Raw genomic sequence first — 22,002 nt, forward strand, 5'->3', positions numbered from 1 at the left:
AGGTAGTGAAAAGCTGAAGAGTTGATCCTGTGACTGTTTTAAGATTGTTTGGGCTTGTAGTACACAGGACTCAGGAGGGAAACACGGAGAAACATGTTATATTTGAGTATCACAAGTGGCCAGAAAGATTTGAATTTGAGCATCATGTTAGTGAATGACCTAGTCCATGTGGTTTGGTTCGTTTTCTCTCAGATAAAATAGAACTGGGGGACAGTGACCTGAAGATAATGTTAAAGAAGCACCATGAGAAGCGGAAACATCAACCAGTAAGATTGGGTGGGGTGGTTGTTAGAGGTTTTCAGTCTAATGTTTTTGGATTGGCTATTGAAAGATGAAGGTAGTGACAATATCATTATTTATGCTTCCTTTTCTGTCACTGTTGGGGGACAGGAGCAACAGTAGAGGCTAGTTAACAGCAAAGATAGGAGGAAGACAGATGCCTAACATAGCGTCTGATTTCATCTTTACAGCAAGACTGGTACATGGATTGTTATGTCCGTTTTACCTGTGTTCAGAGAGGTTAAGGAGCTTGTCGTTGCCCCTTTGGCTAGGAAGTCAGGGGTCAAATCCTGTGCTCTTCTCACTTTTTACTCTTTCTGTTCCTTCACTTTGACCGAATCAGGGTAATGCCAGGGCAATCAAGCCAGTCCATCTGGCTTGAGGGGAGGAAGAAAAGGCAGACCATCTAAGGTGAGATGGGAAGTGTCACACCCTGGAAGTCAGCAAATCCCTTAACTTCTCTGAACCCCATTCTCAGACTGTAAAGTACAGTGATACTTAACACGACTGTTTGAAGAGCACATAACATAAGGAATGCAAAAGAGCTTTATAAACTAGATGCTATGTAGTAGAAAGGTTGGAACTGAGTTCTCCTGTGCCCCTTACGCAGGGCAGTAGTTTTAATCTCCATACATTTTTTGATTCAGCATGATTTCCTCAAGTGCGCCCAACATCTGATTGTATCTGTTAGGTAAATTGGCAAAATCATTGGCAGTTTTAGCTCCTTATTTGGGCCTCTATAACAAATCTCTGAATATCACATCCAGGATCATCCGGACCTTTTGACAGGGGACCTGACTCTCAATGACATCATGACTCGAGTAAATGCTGGCAGGAAGGGCTCTCTAGCAGGTAATTGATATCCTCTGTAGGTAGTCATTATCTGACTGTGGTGTTACGTTATGTAGACTACTTACATGTGGCAAAAATAAATGAAACTACAGCTTTCCTTCTTGCTGATAACCTTTGTTTTTATCATTGCATCTTGTGGATTTATAGGTGGAAATGAATATAAAATCAGTACAGTAGATCTTTGTCTCTTTAATAGGTGCTAAAATTAACCTGTAAACCTTCATAACCTGTAAAATCTCTCACTAGGTTTGGTTAAAAAACAAAACAAAAACAACTAAATGTCTTAGTACTAAGACTTTTCTTTCTTCTACTGGTGGGTGTTGGGAAAATAACATGCAGATAACACCCCTCCCTTCCTGATGTACAAAATGCAGTTCTCTGATTTTTGTTGCCTTTTCTTCCCAGCCCTATATGACTTGGCTGTCCTTAAAAAAAAGGTTAAGGAAAAAGAGGAGAAGAAGAAGAAGAAAATAAAACTGATCAAATCAGAGGCAGAGGATTTGGCTGAACCCTTAAGCAGTGCTGACGGGATCCCACCTCTCTCACAGGCCCCTTCTCCGCTGGCTATACCTGCTATCAAGGAGGAGTAAGTGAACAACACATAACCTGCTCAAGGGTGAAAGGTTAACCTGGGGAGTGTACCTAGTGCTCATGTGGAATGAGCTGGTATATGTTGAATCTGTGTAAACACACACACACACACACACACACACCCACACACACCCACACACACCCACCCCACAAAAGACCTGAGTCCCAGGGGACCTGCTAGGGAATTTGTATAGTGTGGTCCCTTACTGAACTTTTCTATGACTGTTAGGTTTAGAGGGCCTAAGCCATCTGGGGATGTTGTCTTCATCTTTTTGGTTGTTCTTACATATTTTTTCCTTTGTTAGGCCTCTTGAAGATCTCAAGCCTTGCCTTGGAATCAATGAAATATCTTCCAGTTTCTTCTCTTTGCTATTAGAGATCTTGTTGCTGGAGGGGCAGGCTAGCCTTCCTATGGTAAGAGTTTTGGAAAAATCAGGTGTACGTCAGAGTTTTTGAATTGTGGAAAACTTTAATGGTCTCAAGCTAGAGAAGAATAATTCTGGGTTCCTCCCAAAGCTCTGCAGTTAACTTGCTTTGTGACTTGCAAACATACTCTGGCTTGTTCTGGCACATCTCTGGAATTGCTGGTGTAGAGTAGAACTGTAACTGAGTTCTGCCTTTACTTTCCCTTAGCTGGAGGAACGGGTTTTGGATTGGCAGTCCTCTCCAGCCAGCTCCCTCAATAGCTGGTTCTCTGCGGCCCCCAACTGGGCAGAGTTGGTGTTACCAGCCCTGCAGTATCTTGCTGGAGAAAGTCGTGGTAAGGTACTTCTTTCTTTAGAGTCAAATATTTTTTTCCCTCTTTGTTTATTTCATTCTCCTGGTAAACTGTAGGCTTCCTGGTTCAATCCATTATGGCTTTGCATAATGCTGTACCTTGGGGGGTCTCTGCTGTCCTGATACACTATCATACATTCAAAAGTTATCTCAGAGGTCAGGGATGGTAATTATTCTGAGTTTAGTGCTCTGTCTGACCTGTGTTCTTGTTCATGTGATTCATTTCTTGCAGCTGTACCTTCCAGTTTCTCTCCGTTTGTTGAATTCAAAGAGAAAACCCAGCAGTGGAAATTGCTTGGTAAGTAATTCATACTGCCTATCCATAGCAGTAGGTTTTCATTCTCTCACTTCCTCTGCTCAGCCTCTTTTGTCTTCCAGTCAATACAGTCTAGTAGAATCTTGAAAACAGCAATATTAAGCCTGTTTTGCTCAGTAAAAAAATCCTTCATGACCTCTTTAGTATCTCACACTAAGTTTTACTGCTGTATTGGATTTTGTCTTACCCCAGGTGGGGTGGGACAGCCCTTCTATTACAATGCATCCTGATACTTGTGAATTTAAATCTGCAGGGGTATTTACAGTAGCATCCACAATTGAATTAATTGTACCTATGGTTTTAGATTAATGTGTAATAGTATACTGTTTTTCTTTCCTAACAATGGGCTTTGCTGTTGAGGATAATGTGCAGTAAGATGTTGGACAACTGTTGGGGCGCCTGGGTGGCACAGTCGGTTAAGTGTCTGACTTCGGCTCAGGTCATGACCTCACGGTTCGTGGGTTCAAGATCCGTGTCAGGCTCTGTGCTGACAGCTCAGAGCCTGGAGCCTGTTTCAGTTTTTGTGTCTCCCTCTCTGTCTGCCTCTCCCCTGCTCGTATTCTGTCTGTCTCTGTCAAAAATAAACATTGAAAAACAAAAAAAGATGTTGGTTAGCCCTGAATAAACTATTTCCAAGGATTGGGATTCTTATTTTTGTTTTAAATCTACAAAGTCCCCCTTACTAAGTTGTAGTATCATGCACCTGAAGTAACTTGGTGACAGTTATGACCCTGGTAAGAGGAAAATTCTGTGTTGATTTTCTGCTGAAATTCACAGACCTTTCTCTTTACCCTCTTGAGTGGTCTGTGAAGAAAGAGATGGAGAGAAGGTTGTGAACTCAGTAGATCCATTTATTTCTTACAATGTGTATTTAGCTTTTAGGTGTCAGGTATTAGGTTAGGTGCTGGAGTATATAATGAATGTTCATTCAGATGAAATAATAAATATATACATTCTGGAAGGGGAAAGTACCAGAAAGGATGGAAGTTTATGTTGAGGTGTTGGTATATTCTGCAGAGTTGGGAGGACCTTCCTGAGGAAAGAACATTTCAGCAGAGACAGTAATGATGACTAAGAAGGAGCTAGGCAGGCTGAGGGGAAGAACATTCCATATGGAGGAAGCAGTATGGTTTTGTGGCGCTAGGGAAGATTCAATTCGAAAAGATTGCACGAGCCCATATAGAGAGCATGATAGTCTGGACCTGAAGAGGGAGAATGGACCAATTTGAGAAAGTTCTAGGTGGTAAAAGCCACAGGACTTGGTTATGACTGGCTGTGGGGAGTGAATGGAGAGTGCCGTCAGGCATCATTTCCTGCTAGATTTGTGCCTAGTGGTGAAGATGTCATTCACTGAGGTAGGCAGCCGTGGAGGACGTCTTGCCTCAGGTGAGGGTGAAGATCTTGAGTTTAGTTTTGGACATGCTGAGTGTGAGCTGCCTTTGAGGTATTTTAAGTATTGATGTTGAGTAAGCAGTGGGGTGTGTGGATTTAGAATCCAGATGGGAGAGTTAAGGCAGAGAGTTGTTGGCATGTCTGCAGGAATTGAAGCCAAGGCATAGGGAGGAAGTGTGAAGTGAGGAGAAAAGAGGGCCTTGGACTAAGCATTGAGAAGTTCCAAGGCAGAGCAGGCTGAGCAGAAGTGCCTATGGAGAAGTGACTATAGACTTGGGGGGAAACCATGAGATAGTTGAATCTTGGAAACGAGAGGAGGACAGAGTCAGGAAGTGGGAAGTGGTAATTAGTTTTGATTGGTCCTAAAAGTTTCACTAAGATAAAGCCCACGGATCTGTGGACATAGAAGAAATGGTGAATTTCTTGTAAAAATGATTCTTTGTCAGGATGATGGGTGTCAAGGACAGTGGGGAGCTGAAGGTGACCTATGATAGTTGACTGCAGCTATGTCTGGCTCCGTAGGGCTGGTGGCTTGAAGTCAGCCTGGAGGGGTACTTATGCCTAGGGTGGCAGACTGTCTAGGACCAGATAATAAGGATTTTAAGTTCATGGACCAGATAAAACCGGCGGCCAGTTTGCTGACCATAATGCACTCTTGTAGATCTGCAGGTGCTACCAGTCAGGGCCTCCTTTCCTGTAGCCAGTTAAACCTTTACCTGTGCATGTCTGGTTAAAGAGACCGTGAATCTAAACATCTCTTTCTAGAGTTTTAGCAGTGGAGGGGACAAAAGTTAGGGAGACTTGTGGCCAAAGGAGGCATTTTTTTTTTTTTTTAAAGGAGAGAAAGTCTAAGAGAGTCCAGGTGTTGATAGGAAGAGTACAGTGGAGAGAAAGAAGCTGAAAATACAGGAGAGAAGGGAGAATTCACCATAAAAATCCCTGTGAAGATGGGGAGGGATTGGCCTTGGATGGCAGAAATGGCAGCACATTTCTTATTGTAGGCAGAAACAGTGGACACCCAGCAGTAGGCTGACGGTTGTATTGTGGGAACGTTGAGGGAGTTGGATTTGATGGCTTTTCTGTGTAAAGTAGGAGGTGAGAGAGGTGAGGTTGTCATGAGTAAGAAGGGGAGGTTGAGAGAATGGGGACATAGTTGCTGTGGTTATGGGAAGCTAGCTTGATCAGAGGTTATGTTAGATTGCCAGACAGCATTGAGGGTCCGTTGAGGCTACTCATTGGGCATTTTTAGTGGTATTTTTTGCCCTTTTGTGTGTTTTTTCTTTGGCAGCCCTCAGCTCTCTGAGATGAAGCATGGAGAATGTGGACAGTTGAGATTGTGAGTTTTGTGGGATTGGAATGATGTAGATACAGGAGCAGTGGTTAGCAGGTATTACTGTATTGGTAAGATTGCCACTGAAGTGATGGACACGGATGGAACCCAGTAGGGAGGGAAATGTGACAGAAGGGGGCTTGGAGAAGTGCAGGTGTCAATGGACTGGAAGCCCTGTTGAGTCACAGTGCTGTTTTGGTGGGAGAAGGGAAGTAAGCAAGGGTTCTGGATGACTGTGGTCTGGGAGCAGAAGGTGTGAATTAGCGTAAAGGCTGTCAGCTCTGGCTATGTCCGGCAAGCGCTTGGAACTTTTTAAAAACACTGATGCCCTAGGTCTTACCCATAGACTTGTGTGGGACCTGAGCCTTAGTATTTTTAAAAGTTCCCAGGTGATTCCTGTGTGTATGTAGCCAGGGTTGAGGGGCACTGGATTAGTCATGTTGAGGATGTGGCAGTTTTAGCTAATGACTACATCCAGTTGTGATTGTGGGAGTGAGTGGCTGGGGTGGAGTGGAGGGAGGAGGTCATGAGGACAGAACCAAGGGGTTTGGATATTGGCTGTACCATCTGTATGGATGTGCCAGTTGCACAGTGTGGCAGGGAGTAGACTGGTGAGCCAGGTGAGCCAGAGCTCCCCGTGAGGAATGACTAGGTAAGCAGCTGAGAGGAGCAGGGGACAGGGTGGAACAGGTGGATGCTAAGATCCTTAGGTACCAGGCGTTTGTTTTATTTTGATTTTCCAGAAGAGCTGGGGGGAAATAGTTTGGCATCAGTGATGGGATGGAAGGAGGAGCTCCACTCTGAAGGGCGTGGCTGTGAGAGGATAGGCAGCTGGCACACCCGAAGGTTGAAGGACTCGGGAGAGGCCGACTTCACACCAGGCAAGGATGTGGAGGGAGCGATGTGGGAACAGGATTAAGGCTATAGGGAAACTGATTATGAAGAAGCATTTCTAGAGGACAGAGCAGAGTACGAGGAATCTTCCCAGGATAAGGAAGTTCAGCACATTCTGGGGATGGCGGTACCGCACATTGTCTAGTGAAAGCATGTAAGAGTCCTCAGAAGTGTCATCTCAGCTGCCTCTCAGAAGGGTAGGGCCCTGGGGGCTGTATTCTTCCCACAAGCTGTCTTGAGTGCTCGTCTCTCTAAGGAAGGTCAAGGGGTTTAAGCTTTTCTCTTGCCTGGGGGCCTTCTTGCTGCTGTGCCGGTTGCCAAAATGTCTCTGGTGACCCACTAATGAGAAGAAGCCTTTTCTGACCCCTGCCCCCCACCATGATAAGGTAACTTTTCTAGGGTAAGCTTCCATAATATCCTTTGTGACACCTACCACTTTGAGGTTTTATTAATATGTATTCTTGTGTCACTTGACTGTAAACTCCATGAGAACAGAGACTGAGTTCATGGAATAACCCTAGCCCATGCAGTGCCTGGCACACAGTGGTTACTCAGCAAATCCCTAGGGAATGAGTGATTTACTTAGGGAACATCCGGAAGTGGTGGTCCAGGCAATAGTATGTGCACAGGTCCTGATGGGTTTTCTCTCTGGCATAGGAAAAAGTGGGATTCTGAGTAACACTTTAGATTGTTTTATTATTATTTTGCCTTTTTGTTTTTCTGATAGGCCAGTCCCAAGATAATGAAAAGGAATTAGCTGCACTCTTTCAACTATGGCTAGAAACCAAAGACCAGGCTTTCTGTAAGGTAAGGTATTAAAGAAATACCAGATCTGGGGCGCCTTGGTGGCTCAGTCATTTAAGCAACTGGCTATTGATTTCAGCTCAGGTCATGATCTCACAGTTTGTGGGAGCAAGCCCCATCTCAAGCAGGAGCCTGCTTGGGATATTCTCTCTCTCCCTCTCTCTACCCCTTCCCTACTAGTGCACGCATGTGTTCTCACTGTCTCTCAAAATAAATAAAAAATTAAAAAAGGAATACCAGATCTTTCTTACTGGGTTTCCAGAGCCCTTAAATTAGCCAGAATTCTTTAGTCCATTTACCTGTTCATGTTTTCCTTTTCTCCAGCAAGAAAATGAAGACAGCTCAGATGCCACAACACCTGTTCCTCGGGTGTGAGTATAATACTTTAATGGTGGGTGGTTTTCCATGAAATTATAGTTTAAGGTACTGCCGTGGTTTTGCTGACATTTCTTAGCATGTTAGAGCCATAGTGGACTTTAAAGATCCTAGGAGTCCACTGATTCTTACCTGCCTTAACATACCTGAGAAGGGCAGCACATTCCCATCAGTAAGAGTGGCTTTCTGAGCAGAGGATTCTGAATTGGGGGAGGACTGCATAGTGGAGTCTTCGAGGTGGATGTAATCTATCTTGTAGGAGGGCTTACTCTTTTCCCCAAATTCTCCTTCAGTTCCCATTTGAGAAGGATTCATCTAATCTGTCTTTCTCATTTTACCTATGAAGAAATTGAGTCATGAGTTTAAGTGACTTCCTGAAGGTTAGTGACAGGACTAGAATTTAAGCCTCTTGACCTCTAATCCTGAGCTCTTTATATTACATCATGTCATGTGACTGTTTCCAATCTGGTGTGGTCCCTTTTGTTACCCCCAGCCTCATTGAGATACAGTTGACATATAATATTGTTTAAGTTTGAGATGTACAACATAATTGATTTGATGCATGCATGTATTATGAAATGATTACCATAATAGTTGCATTTATTATCTCACATAATTATCCATTCTTTTTTTTTGTGGTGAGAACATGTAAGATCTCTCTTCTTAGTATGTGAACCAGTATTGGTAACTGTAGTCATCATGCTGTGCATTCGATCCCCAGAACTTACTCGTTTTCTAACTGGAAGTTTGTACCCTTTGACCTGCCTCTACTCATTTCCCCCATCCTCCAGCCCTTGATAACTACCATTCTACTCTCTATTTTTGTACGTGCGGCTTTTTTTAGATTCCACATATGTGAGATTGTACAGTATTTGTCTTCTCTGACTGACTTATTTCACTTAGCATAATGCCCTCAAGGGCCATCCATATTGTTGCAAACGGCAAGATTTCCTTTTTTATGGTTGAATCATATGGTGTCTTAAGGAATATATATGTTCATTGACTGGTAGGCAGTTCGGTTGTTTCTGTGTTGTGGCTCTTGTACATAATGCTGTAAATAAGGGTGCACATATCTTTTCAAGATTTCATTTCCTTTGGAAGTGCACCCAGAAGTGGGGTTGTTGGATCATATGATAGTTCTAATTTTTTAAGGAATCTCCATATGCTTTCTGTAGCAGCTGAAGCAGTTTAACATTCCTACCAGCAGTACACAGCAGTTCTCTTTTCTCTATATTCTTGCTAACATTTGTTGTTTTTTTATCTTTTTGGTAATAACTATTCTAACATGTGTGACTTGATCTCTCATTGTGGTTTTGATACATGTAGATTTGCAAATATTTCCTCCCATTTGCTTTTTCATTTTGTTTTCTTTGCTGTGCAGAAGATTTTATGTGATGTAGTATCACTTGTTGATTTTTGCTTTTGTTGCTTATGATTTTGATGTCATGTCCAGAAAAGTATTGCCAAGATCAGTATCCAAGAACCTCTTTCATATGTTTTCATCTAGGAGTTGTACAATTTCAGGTGTTATACTTAAGTCTTTAATCCATTTTGAGTTGATTTTTGTGAGTGGTATAAGATGGGATCCAAATTCATTCTTTCCCATGTGGATATCCAGTTTTCCCAATACTATTTATTGAAGAGACTGTCTTTTCCCCATTGAGTGTTCTTGGCTCCATTGTCAAATATGGAGCCAGTGGTTTGACCATACACAAAATGGTTTATTTCTGGTCTTTTGATTCTGTTCCATTGGCTTATGTGTCTGTTTTTATGCCAACAGTGTACTATTTTGACTATTATAACTTTGTAATAAAGCTTGAAGTCTTCATATGTGATGCTTCCCACTTTGTTGTTCTTTCTCAGGATTGCATTGACTATTCGAGGTTCTTTGTGGTTGCATATAAATTTTAGGATTTTTTTTCTGTTTCTGTGAAAAATGGCATTGGTATTTTGATTACGTTGAATCTATAGGTGATTTTGGGTTGTATGGACATTTTAACATTATATTTCCAGTCCGTGAACATAGACTATCTTTTCATTTATTTGTGTTTTCTTCAGTTTCTTTAATCAGAGTCTTACAGTTTTTAGTGTACACATCTTTCACCTCCTTGGTTGAATTTATTTCTAAGTATTATATTGCTTTGATGCTGTGGTTCGGTTCTTTAGATTCCTGAATGCCAGCATGGAGGGCCAGCCTGAATGTGACAGAACTGTTTATGTAACAGGGGTATAGAACTCACTGTCTCTTGGAAGCAGAAAAACCACCATGTCATATTACAAATTTGAAGTCTTTTGTTCCTCTAAGGCTGAATTTTTTTGTTGTCATTACATGGGGCTTAGCAACAGTACTGAAAACAGGTAAAAATGTCAGTCTCACTACCTAGTACTTTTCTGGATTTCTAAAACTCAAGTAATTTTTGGAAATACAGGAGTTACTTGGTAGGATCTGGAAAGTCAACTTTTGACCTTTGTGGGAACAGAGTACTAATGAAGGGACATTTTTTTCATGGTGCAAAGGAATGGTTCTGGGTGCTGGAGAAGGGGTGATGGATACAAAATTCTTTATGTTCCAGAAGAACTGACTATGTGGTGCGGCCCAGCACGGGGGAGGAGAAACGAGTTTTTCAGGAACAGGTAAGAAATACCCAGAACCCAGTGAAAATCTCTGCATCTGTGTGGCCATGCTGAGAAAGCTCTGAGCCCGATCTTCTTGGAGTCCAAATTCTTAGAGGGAATTCATACCCTTAACCTTAGACATTCTGTTGGTTGAGATTGTTTGCTGGGGGGTGGAAGTGGTGTGAGGAAAGGGAGTAAGAAATGTTTTGATGGGTTTTTCTTCCAGATAGCAAAATAAATTTACATTTATCTCTCAGTCCCTTTGGTAATGACTGTGGCTTTGGAGACCACCTAATTCCACTCTGGTTGGCTCAGTATTCCTAGTGGAATAGCCTGTTCCCGTTAGTCTCTCCAGGTTGATCTCCTACTGTTTGAGAGTGTTAGAAAGAACCCCACTAATTCTGACTTAGGTGCCTTGTTCCTTTTCTCTTGTTAGGAGCGTTACAGATACAGCCAGCCCCATAAGGCATTCACCTTTCGCATGCATGGCTTTGAGTCTGTAGTGGGGCCTGTGAAAGGTGTTTTTGACAAGGAGACCTCGCTCAACAAGGCTCGGGAGCACTCCCTGCTGCGCTCTGACCGTCCTGCCTACGTTACCATCCTGTCTCTTGGTATGTGCCATCTATTTCTTTCTGTCATCAGCTGTCTCTCCCAATCCCTGGAAGGGCTTTGAGGGTCAAATGTAGTTTTACGAGGCCTTGGAGTTTGGGACATGAAGGGGGATTCTACCCCCAGAGATTAATGCCAGGAATCAGTTTCTTCCCTGATGTCTTGGGCTCACGTTTACTTTCATTCAGGAATTTTTTACAGACCAGCCAACTAGCGTAAATGTGGAATTTGCTACCTCCAGGCTGATTCTTTCATTTTATTTTTTATTGTTTTTGAATGGATATTTAGCAGAGGAGATTTATTTTTCCATATATATATATATATATATATATATATATATATATATTAAGTTTATTAATTCTTTGAGAGAGCACATGCGTGGGGAAGGGGCAGAGAGAGGGAAAGAGAATCCTAAGCAGGCTCCGCATTGTCAGCTTAGAGTCCGACTTGGGGCTTGATCTCACTAACCGTGAGATCATGATCTGAAGCAAGATCAAGAGTCAGACACTTAACCGACTGAGCCACCCAGGTGCCCCTAGACGGATTCTTTAAAAATTTTTTTTTTATGTTTATTTATTTTTGACACAGAGAGAGAGAGACAGAGCATGAGCGGGGGAGGGGTAGAGAGAGAGGGAGACACAAAATCTGAAACGGCTCCAGGCTCTGAGCTGTCAGCACAGAGCCTGATGCGGGGCTCTAACTCACAGACCACGAGATCATGACCTGAGCCGAAGTCGGATGCTCAACTGACTGAGCCACCCAGGCGCCCCTAGACGGATTCTTTTAAAGATAAGACGTTTAACCTTTTTTTGTGCCATGAAGCTCTTTGGCAGTCTGGTGAATCCTGCAGACTCTGTCTCAGGATTTTGTCCTTATTTATTGTTATTTATTTATATTTTTTATTTTTTTTTAAAGATTTTATTTTTAATCTGTATACCCAACATGGGACTCAAACTCACAACCCCAAGATCAACAGTTGCATGTTCTACTGACTGAGCCAGCCAGGTACCCCAGGATTTTGTCTTTTTTTTTTTTTTTTTTTTTTTGTTTATTTTTGAGAGAGTGAGTGCAGGTGGGGAAGGGGCAGAGAGAGAGGGAGACACAGAATCCGAAGCAGGCTCCAGGCCCTGAGCTGTCAACACAAAGCCTCATGCAGGGCTTGAACTCATGAGCTGTGAGATCATGACCGGAGCTGAAGTTGGACGTTCAACCGACTGAGCCACTCAGGTGCCCCCAGGATTTTGTCTTTAAATGAATAAAATACTTAAGAGTTCTAAAAGAAACCAGCCCTGTTAAAATATTTATCAAAATCTTAAATTTATGGTGCAGAAATATATGTGTTTTTTATGTTATTAAATGACAGCCTTTAGTAGCAGGTCACTTAGCTCCTATAATTTCCGAATAGCGATGAGTGGAAATGGTATCGTGAGTTGTCTATAGTAGCTGTGACGTGTGTGATACGAAAATACCTGATTTCTGTCGCAATATCACACTACCGCCAATATAAAGTTTGTTACTGTTGCTCATAATTGAAGGAAATGCTAAATTTTAGTCAGATATATAACTTTTTTCCTCACCCGAGTTCACAGGCCTCAGTTTTGGCTCAGGGTGTCTGAAGTGTAGGAAACTATCTCCAGAGGGCAGTGTCCACCTAGTGCTGAGTCTGACTAAGGCAGAGACACCTCAGTGAGCTTCTCCATACAAGAGCAGGTAGAGGGACAATGCTCCTCAGTGGCAGCCCTGCTTGACTCTTCGACTTTCCATTTTCTGATGTCCTCAGTTCGAGATGCTGCGGCCCGGCTGCCTAATGGGGAAGGTACCAGGGCCGAGATTTGTGAGCTGCTCAAGGACTCCCAGTTTCTGGCACCAGATGTCACCAGCACTCAGGTAGGATGGAAAAGAGACAATGTTTTGTTCCAAAATGGATTTAAGAAAACCTACAATATACAACATAATGATTTCTTAAAACTGAATGAAAAAGAGGAAAGGAGGAGATCCTGAGAAATGTGAACAGTGATGACCTATGACCCTTGCAGTCTGTGGAGCACAGATTTCCCTCTACCCTTTACTTCTGCTTCTACTGCAGCTTCTTAGGTCACTGTCTCCTTCAGGGGACAGCGCAGTCTCCCAGGAATCTTGCCATTGGTAGTATTGCCACCAGACTGAGATAGGATCTGCGACTCACACCTGGTGGTTTTTCCCTGGTGTCTGAGTCTGACTGGTCCCTTTTCCACTTTGTTCTGCTTCTCAGGTGAACACAGTAGTGAGTGGAGCCCTGGATCGGCTGCATTATGAAAAAGACCCATGTGTGAAATACGACATTGGGCGAAAGCTGTGGATCTACCTCCATCGGGACCGGAGCGAGGAGGAATTTGGTGTGTGAGGCTCTGACTAGATGAGGGATGCTTCTGAGTTATTGCCCCAATTCCATTCTGCTTTGCGATGACGTTCAGGCAGGATAGGAATATAGAGTCAAGACTTAGCCCATTGGCGAGGCCACCAGTGAGGCCTTGGCTCTTAATGAAACCACGCTCCTTACTGTGCTGAGGTTAAACTGTTGCTGAAACTTAACCACCTTTGTTTGCAGAGCGGATTCACCAAGCACAAGCAGCTGCAGCTAAAGCCAGAAAAGCCCTTCAGCAAAAACCCAAGCCTCCATCCAAGGTGGTAAGTGACCTCCTGAGAGCAGCTGCCTTAGCGGTGTCAGGGATGGTGGCAGCCAGGCCTTCCCTGAATTCCCTGCATCAGGAACCATGCCATCCTTTGGTGACTTTGGCTAAACTATCTGCCTTCTGCTTGTAGAAGTCCGGTAGCAAGGAGAGTTCATTGAAAGTCCTCAGCAGTGGCCCTTCTGAGCAGAGCCAGATGAGCCTCAGTGACTCCAGCATGCCTCCCACTCCAGTCACACCTGTGACCCCCACCACTCCGGCTCTGCCTGCCACTCCGATCTCCCCTCCTCCTGTGTCCTCGGTGAACAAAAGTGGCCCTACTTCTGTCTCAGAGCCAGCGAAATCTAGCTCAGGGTAAGCTCTTTCACTGTTTTCTCCAGCTTTCTCCCTCCAGAGATCTTTTGTGTGTATGGCTTAACTTGCTTTATTTTTTAATCATCCCCCTTGCCCCCATTTTCTCGTAGTGTTCTTCTGGTGTCTTCACCCACAATGCCACAGCTAGGAACAATGCTCTCCCCGGCTTCCAGCCAGACTCCACCAAATTCTCAGGCAGCCGCCCGTGTGGTGAGCCACTCTGGCTCGGCTGGACTGCCCCAGGTGCGGGTGGTGGCCCAGCCTGGCCTTCCTACTGCTACTCAGCAGTCAGCAGGGCCGACTCAGACACTGCCACAGATGCCAGCAGGACCACAGATGCGCGTTCCAGCCACTGCTACTCAGACCAAAGTTGTGCCACAGGTAAACGGGGATGGCAGAGCTGGACCTCAAGGTGGTCTGATGGGTCCAGTTGGCAGAGTGGGTAAGGACCAAGGAGCGTTAGATTATTGCTGCTGCTGCTGTTTAACACAGCGACTCATTTGTTGTTCAAAGCTGGCTAAGCATTTTTAAGTCATTGTATTTTACATGTTGGGAATCAGAACTTTTGAGAAGTTTAGTGATTTACCCAGGATTGTAACATCAGAATCCTGGTGGATGGAGGTGGAATGTGACTCTAAATCTCAGGCCCTTTCCATTGTGCCTCTCATCTTAGCCATACCGCTAATAGTTGGGTAATTTTAGAGAAGAGTCTTACTTCCTGCCTCAGTTTCCTTTGCTATAAAAGAGTATAATATTTGTTCTCCGTATGTAGGAATACAACAGGATGTTAAATGTGAAAGCTTTCTGAAAATTAAGGTGCTCCACACAGATACAAGAACTTTACAATGTGCATTTTAGAGTATAGTGAGCCTTAAGCACCGATAGAGCAGAAGTAGTCTCGGGGGAGCACTTCCTGGGCAGTGGCACATGCCAGAAGTGGCTCGCTGTGCCAGGCTGCGTCTCAGTATCTAATTGAGCTCTCTACCTCACGCTTGAACCAGACAGTAATGGCCACCGTGCCAGTCAAAGCTCAGACTGCGGCGGCCACTGTGCAGCGGCCTGGACCTGGGACAGGGCTCACGATGACAAGTCTCCCTGCCACAGCCAGCCCCGTGAGCAAGCCAGCCACCAGTTCTCCCGGGAGCTCCGCTCCGAGTGCTTCCACAGCTGCTGTCATTCAGAATGTCACAGGACAGAACATTATCAAGCAGGTCAGTGGAAATCTCTCTGGGTGGATCCAAATCCTTTTTCCCAAAGCAGAGGATAGTCAGAGATCTTAATGATTTGTAGCCTTTGATCTTTAGTTCATGGGTATTTCAGTGGTGAGTTCCCACCAACGGCAGTACAGGCTTCATAGATGCTGAAGATTTCCCCTGTTTCTTTCCAAAAAATTCAGCATGTAGTAGTTGAGCTTCTTGATTTGGAGTAGACTTCCCACGAATTTACTTAGCGAATATCTTGTGGTGTGACATTATACACTTTGTTGGCCTTTCTGTTTACCTTTAATAATAGTAGGATACATTTCTATTTTCCTGGCTATGAACATGCACAGATGATAATTGAACTTCAAAGAATGGTTAGGCAGTGGGCGGCTTGATTTCAGGCATGTGAGTTTGAGCCCCACATTGGGTACAGAGATTACTTAAAAATAAAATCTGTAAAAACAACGACACAGAATTTTTAGGTAAAATAGCAATGATAGGTGTGCTTATCATGTGCCTGTACTGTGCTGAATATTTTATAGATATTAAATAATTTAATCCTCATAACGCCATGGGGTAGGTGCTTTTGTTATTCTAGTTTTATAGATGAAGAAACAGAACCATATAATGGTAAAGTATTGTCATTTTTTTCATTAAATACTTACTGAGTGCTCTTTTGTGCCAGGCTCTGTCCAGAGTGTTGTGGATGTGGTGGTGTATGACATAGACTGAATCCCTGCTTTGTGGGCTTATCTTCTCCTGGGGCTAGGGGACAAAAACCACTTCAGGGACAGGTATAGAAGAGCTATGAACATCAGTAGCCAGGGGTAGGACTACAGAGTGACAGGGGTGCCATTTGAGCTAAGGTGATCTATGAAGGTCTGAGGGGAAGAATGATATTAGTGTGCTGTATTTTGATTATCTGGGGACAAAGCATTCTAGGCATAGGAGTAGTAAGTGAAAGTGCCACGAGTTAGTAATATGCTTGAAGAACAACAGGAAAGCCATCAAGCGTGTAGCTTAGTGGGCAAGTGTCAAAGTGTTAGAAGGGGGGGCTGCTTGAGAGGTTAGCTGTGGTTAAGTCATGTTGGACTTTGATTTTCTCTTAAATGTGATGGGGAGCCATTGAAAGATTGTGAGCCAGAGCGACTTGATCTAGTGTACATTTACAGAACCCCTTGGCTGCCGCGTAGGACGGAATTCAAGGGACAGGAGCAGAAGCAGGGAAACCAGGGTGGAGGTGGTCGCAGCAGGTCCAGATCCTCAACTGGTGCTGGCTTGTGTGCATTGTCTTTGGAGGTAGGAGAGGCAGTGGGATTCCGGATATGGGGTTGACGGTAGAGCCAGTGTGATTCTTCTCCAGTGGGCAGATTATGGGGTCTGTTGAAAGAAGGGAGTTGAGTGTGCCCCACAGCTTTGGGCTTGAGTGATTGGGTAGATTGTGATATCATTTACTGAGATAGAAGAAAACACTGGGGTGCAGAGACTGGAATACAGACTGAGAGAAAAGTGTTGAAGTCAGCACCTATATCGGGTATACGAAGGTGTGAATGACATGAAACTAAAAATTGATCACTCATTGGTTATGGGTAATGAGTGCACTTGACTGGGCCCAGCGGATTGGTGGTGGTTTGGGAATGGATTCAAAAGAGAATGTAAGATGAGGAAGTAGAGACAGGGAATGGACGCAGTTTTTAAGCAATTGCACTTTCAAAGAGAGCAGAGAATGGGGGCTGGTGGGAATGTGGAGTAAATGAGGATCTGCTTCTGTGTACGTTGGGAAATGTTAAAGCACATTTGCATTCTGATGGCAGCAGTCAGTAGAGAGGAGGAAATTGCTCATGCAGCAGGCAGTCCCTGAGGCTAGAAGAGTACATGTGTTACACATGGCCTTCCACAGGCATTGGTGCAGCTCCAAAGCCCATGCTTGATCACTGTGCCATACTCCTCTCAAAATTGAAGATCGGCACAACTATAAATAAAAGACATTTTTGAAACAGTTGGGGATATACAAATGTATATTATTAGATAATACTTGTAGGTCATTATTGGGTAATAATAGGTGGGACTTTTTTGTGTGAGTGTGGGACTTTTTTGTGTGAGTGTGGCCTGACGTGTGATCTGTCTTGGAAAATGTTTCACGTGCACTTAAAAAAAGATGTGTATTCTTCTGTTTTTGGATGGAATATTCCATGATCTCTGTTAAGTCCATCTGGTCCAATGTGTAGGTGATTACTATTATTTTTTTAATTTAAAAAGTTCTTTTCTGTGTTGGAAATATGTAAAGAAGTATTGATCGGCAAAATGCTATATATTGGCCTACTTTAAAATATTCCAACTCCTCTGTCCAGCACCTCCCCACCCCCCCTCCCCCAAAAGTGGGGAAGGATAGATAAAACAAGATTGGCAAAGTGATAACTTTGAAGCTGGGTGGTAGTACATGGATTTGTTACACTGTTTTCTACTTTTGTGAATGTTTACCAGTTTTCAAAACAAAAGATTAGAAAAACGTGAAAGACACGTACCCACGAAATGGAGGTTTGTGTGATCATACTCATAACCATTTGAGCGCTGGGAATCTCCTTGTCAGTGCTGTCTCTTCCCTATCCAGGTGGCAATCACTGGGCAGCTTGGTGTGAAGCCCCAGGCAGGCAGCAGCATTCCACTCACAGCCACTAACTTCCGTATCCAGGGTAAGGACGTATTGCGTCTGCCACCCTCTTCCATCACCACAGATGCCAAAGGCCAGACGGTTCTGCGAATCACTCCGGACATGATGGCCACGTTGGCCAAGTCCCAGGTTACCACAGTGAAACTGACCCAGGACCTCTTTGGGACGGGAAGCGGCACTGCGGGCAAAGGCATTTCTGCCACCTTACACGTCACTTCAAATCCAGTCCACGCGACGGATAGCCCTGCCAAGGCCAGTTCGGCCAGTGCCCCTTCGTCCACTCCAACAGGTACCACCGTGGTTAAAGTGACTCCTGACCTCAAGCCAACAGAAGCCTCCAGTTCAGCTTTTCGCTTGATGCCGGCACTTGGTGTGAGTGTGGCAGACCAGAAGGGGAAAAACACAGTGGCTTCTTCAGAAGCAAAACCAGCTGCCACGATCCGCATCGTGCAGGGCCTGGGCGTGATGCCCCCCAAAGCAGGCCAGACCATCACAGTTGCGACCCATGCCAAGCAAGGGTCCTCAGTGGCCAGTGGGTCTGGAACTGTCCATACTTCGGCGGTGTCCTTGCCCAGTATGAATGCTGCCGTGTCCAAGACTGTGGCCGTGGCCTCTGGGGCTGCAAGCACCCCCATCAGCATCGGGGCAGGAGCCTCTGCTGTGCGGCAGGTCCCTGTCAGCACCACAGTTGTTTCCACGTCCCAGGCTGTGAGTAACATAGTGGGGAAGAATAGCCCTTCTGCTTGGGGAACTTGTCTTTTGAGGAATGGAAAGTAGACCCTGTCTCTGTCACTTCATTTGACCCACACAGGCTTATTTCCTACTAGGCTCTTTTGTTTGATTTTGAAACAAATTTCTGAAGTAGTGTGTACATAAGTGATTAAAATAGTACAGAAGTACATAGAGTAAAAAATAAAATTTCTTTCACCGCTCTCTACTTCTTCCTTCATGAGGACTAATTACTAGTATTTTGGCATTTATCCTTCTGGTCCTTTTCCCGAGCATTTTCGTACAGTGTGTACACATTCAGTTTAAACAAAAATTCCTGTGAGAGAGCTTCATCTGTATACTGTCCTGTGGATTGCCTTATTTATTTAAAAATATGTTTTGGGGATTGTTCTAGATCCTACACGGATATTGATGGCATTCTTTTTAATGATACCTGATAATCCACAGAAGGCATGTGCTTTACCCTTTCATCTGTTAAAGAATACTTTTTTACTGTTTAAGAGCAGTGCTGCCATGAAGAAACACATGAAAGTATTTCTGGAGCGGAGGTAGAATGGCTCAGGTATACATACTGAAGGTTGTGATAACTCTAGTTGTGCAACCAAAAAGGCCCTACCACCTTCCACTTCCATCAGCAGCTCTCCTGTTTCCCCCATATCCTAACAAATGCTGGATATCTTGTTTTTTTCTTTCTTTTTTGTTTTTTTAACTTAAGTACCCATCTTACTGGTGAAAAGAGTTCTTTTTCTGTTTCGTTTTCCTGATCTTTAGTGGAGTTGGGCATCCATTCATATGGAGATTGGCATGTGCTCTCAGTGCAGAATAAATCTTTGCCACTTTTCTTCTGGGGTATTCAGCTTTTCATGTTTGGGTGGTTCTGTATATCTTCTGGATGTTAATTCTTGTCACATATAGAAAATGTTTTCTTCCAGCCTGTTATTTTTTAACCTTGCATGTGGAGCCTGCTCTACAGGTATTTTATCTGATTAGATCTATCAACATTTTCTGCTATGGCTCTTAGGTTTTGCATCTTGTGCCATTCTTACTCCAGGGTTATAAAGATACCAGCCTTCATTTTCACAACATTTTCAGGGTTTTAGAAAAGGTGTCATCGATAATCCATTTGAAATATATTTTGTGAATGGCATGTCGTAGATATCTCATTTTGTATTTCTTACTTTGTTCCAACATCATTGACTGGTTTATTCCTTACCTGCTAACTTGAAATACTACATTTATCATAAAGCAAATTCCCATATCAACATAGGTGTGTTTCTGGGTGCATGTGTATTTCTACTCTTTAGTTTCTGGATAAGGAGCCCTGTTCTGTACAGTGGGGTGAATACGGACAGCATAAAACACAGTTTTACGTTTCCTAAGCAGGCTGTATAATAAAACCTCAGCAATTTGGATAAAAGCCAGAGCGGTGGAGGAAGAACATTAGTAAAACCAACCAGCCAACAAACTCTGAAATACAGTGCGGCTTAAAAGGAAGTATTTATTTAGGTTCTCATATCACAAAAATTAAGGAAGCAAGGAAACAGTGCTTACTTGGTCCACTTTGCTCTTGACTCCTCACACAGAAAGGTAGTAACCAGGGGCACCTGAACCTGAAAAGCATGTGAGGGGGTGGGAAGTAGTGAGCAGTGATTCTTTTCTCCATCTAGTCAGCTAGTTAGGCTAGTTAGGCTAGTTCACCAAGGGGTGATTCCAGTTGGTGTTGTGGTGGTCTGAAACTTTTGACACAACTGAGGCATTCTTAAGAAAACCACCAGGAAATCCACCTGGAGGCACCATCTCAAGGTATTCTGTTTTCTGTTGGCATCTTTCAGTGCTTTCTGATGCACTACAAATTGTGAGTAAACTGTGGAGATTGGTATGGGGAGCTGTGACACAGTTTTGCACCTGAGGGCCCGGCTTCTTTAGCAATAGCTTGCTCAAGGGAAATGTCGATGCTTTTTCTTAGTATCCTAGCAACTACTTCTCTTGAATCCGTTTTTAAAATCAGATTCACAAAAGATTTTACTGTATGTAAATTTTATTACCAACCAGGAGTTAAAAAGCAGGTGGCCTAAAAACAGGTGATGCAGTGAGCTCATCTTTGCCATCCTGAAATCCCAAAGACTAGGCGTGGTCACCTTCTGTTTTGTTCCTTTTAGACCTTATTGGCTTTGGGGTTGGACTTTTCACTTGGTTGAGTTTATTATTAATGTCCCTTAACTAACCTCTTATCTCTGGGAGAGACGGAAAGCACCTGGAAAATGTGACCTGTTGCTAATCTAGCGTGCCCTGCTGTCTGCTCCCTACCAGTGAGCCTGCGCCCCAGTGAAGCAGTAGTTATGCACTCTGTTAACTTCTGAGTGCCTGTGTCCTTCATCACACTTCCTTCAGTACTGTGTGCCAGGTACCGGGAGGCACGTGGATGATGAGGTGCCTGGCCTCGAAGGAGCTCAGACTCTTACTGTGCTCAAGTGAACACACGCTTTCCTTAGTGATTTAGTGCACCTATTTATCCTGCTGGCAGCAGTTTTATATGGTTGTTGCTCTTGTAGGTAGTGTGAACGAGGAGCTGCTACACAGATCAGAGACTACCTAAATACAGTACGTGAGCTCTTAACCACAGCCTATTGGCAGTTTTATGAGAGCAGCCTGGGCCCACACCTCAGAAATATCGGGACCCTGCAGTGTACAGGAAAAGAGAGTATCTGAGTGCTCACTCCTCAGTTCTATGGCCCTGTACGTGACACTTGGGGGTTTCCTTATCTAGCCTGTAAACCTGATTTCATTTTCTCTTTAGGGGAAGCTGCCTACGCGGATCACAGTTCCTCTCTCTGTTATTAGCCAGCCTATGAAGGGCAAAAGTGTGGTCACGGCCCCCATCATCAAAGGCAACCTTGGAGCCAAGTAAGTGCTGTAGTGATGGGCGGGTGGGGCTTCCAGGTGGCTCCTTGCCACACAGTGGAGAGGCAGCTAGTTTTTCTGGGGCTCTTCTTGAGTATTTCTCCTTTGTTGTGCTCACCAACAGTATTTATTGAACACCTAGTATCAGGTGCCAGGGACACAGAGAAGCGATTAAAATAGACAAAAAGCTGTGCTATCTTCAAGCTTACCTTGTAGGGTGAGGAGAGAAATTATAGAGTAAAATACCCTATGGGGTGGTGGTGTGTACTGTGGAGGAAAAGCAAGGAAGGGGATGATGGAACATTCTGTAATGGGGAGGGCTGGTGACATGGCTCAGATGGCAGTTTCCAGTGTGGGTGTTGGGGAAGGCCTCGCTTTCACATTTGAGCCCTGTGCTGTGGTGTTCTGAGCAGGAGGTCCTACTTGGGAAGCTGGCCTTCCTTTGGTCTTGACTTAAACCAGGATAAGGGGCATGATGAAATCAGTCTGATGGTTGGAAGGTGGCTGTTTTGGGGGAGAGTTTCTTGTCTGAAACACACACCTTCCTGGGGTTCTGTCCATTATTTCTGCTGATCGAGGTATGGATGTTGGGGTCATTGTATCCAGAGCCCTGGGGGCCTTTGGGCTTGCTCTTTTTTCAT

The 22,002-nt window shown here is 44.1% G+C and overlaps 1 protein-coding gene across 2 annotated transcripts in view; it reads left to right on the forward strand.

Annotated features, from left to right (window-relative positions):
• Positions 1-22,002, forward strand: part of NFRKB (nuclear factor related to kappaB binding protein) — a 39,972-nt gene that overhangs the window by 15,996 nt on the left and 1,974 nt on the right. For both annotated transcript variants that reach the window (XM_049654387.1, XM_049654393.1), the window contains exons 8-25: positions 193-266; positions 1,047-1,131; positions 1,537-1,717; positions 2,028-2,136; positions 2,356-2,482; positions 2,732-2,797; positions 7,159-7,238; positions 7,560-7,606; positions 10,184-10,244; positions 10,663-10,837; positions 12,616-12,722; positions 13,087-13,210; positions 13,423-13,502; positions 13,638-13,858; positions 13,969-14,239; positions 14,860-15,069; positions 17,672-18,439; positions 21,258-21,364. In XM_049654387.1, the coding sequence (XP_049510344.1) occupies positions 193-266; positions 1,047-1,131; positions 1,537-1,717; positions 2,028-2,136; positions 2,356-2,482; positions 2,732-2,797; positions 7,159-7,238; positions 7,560-7,606; positions 10,184-10,244; positions 10,663-10,837; positions 12,616-12,722; positions 13,087-13,210; positions 13,423-13,502; positions 13,638-13,858; positions 13,969-14,239; positions 14,860-15,069; positions 17,672-18,439; positions 21,258-21,364 (2,893 nt within the window). The remainder of the gene's footprint in view (positions 1-192; positions 267-1,046; positions 1,132-1,536; positions 1,718-2,027; positions 2,137-2,355; positions 2,483-2,731; positions 2,798-7,158; positions 7,239-7,559; positions 7,607-10,183; positions 10,245-10,662; positions 10,838-12,615; positions 12,723-13,086; positions 13,211-13,422; positions 13,503-13,637; positions 13,859-13,968; positions 14,240-14,859; positions 15,070-17,671; positions 18,440-21,257; positions 21,365-22,002) is intronic.

This window comes from Panthera uncia, chromosome D1 (assembly GCF_023721935.1).
Source record: "Panthera uncia isolate 11264 chromosome D1, Puncia_PCG_1.0, whole genome shotgun sequence".
Classification (NCBI taxonomy): Eukaryota; Metazoa; Chordata; class Mammalia; order Carnivora; family Felidae; genus Panthera; species Panthera uncia.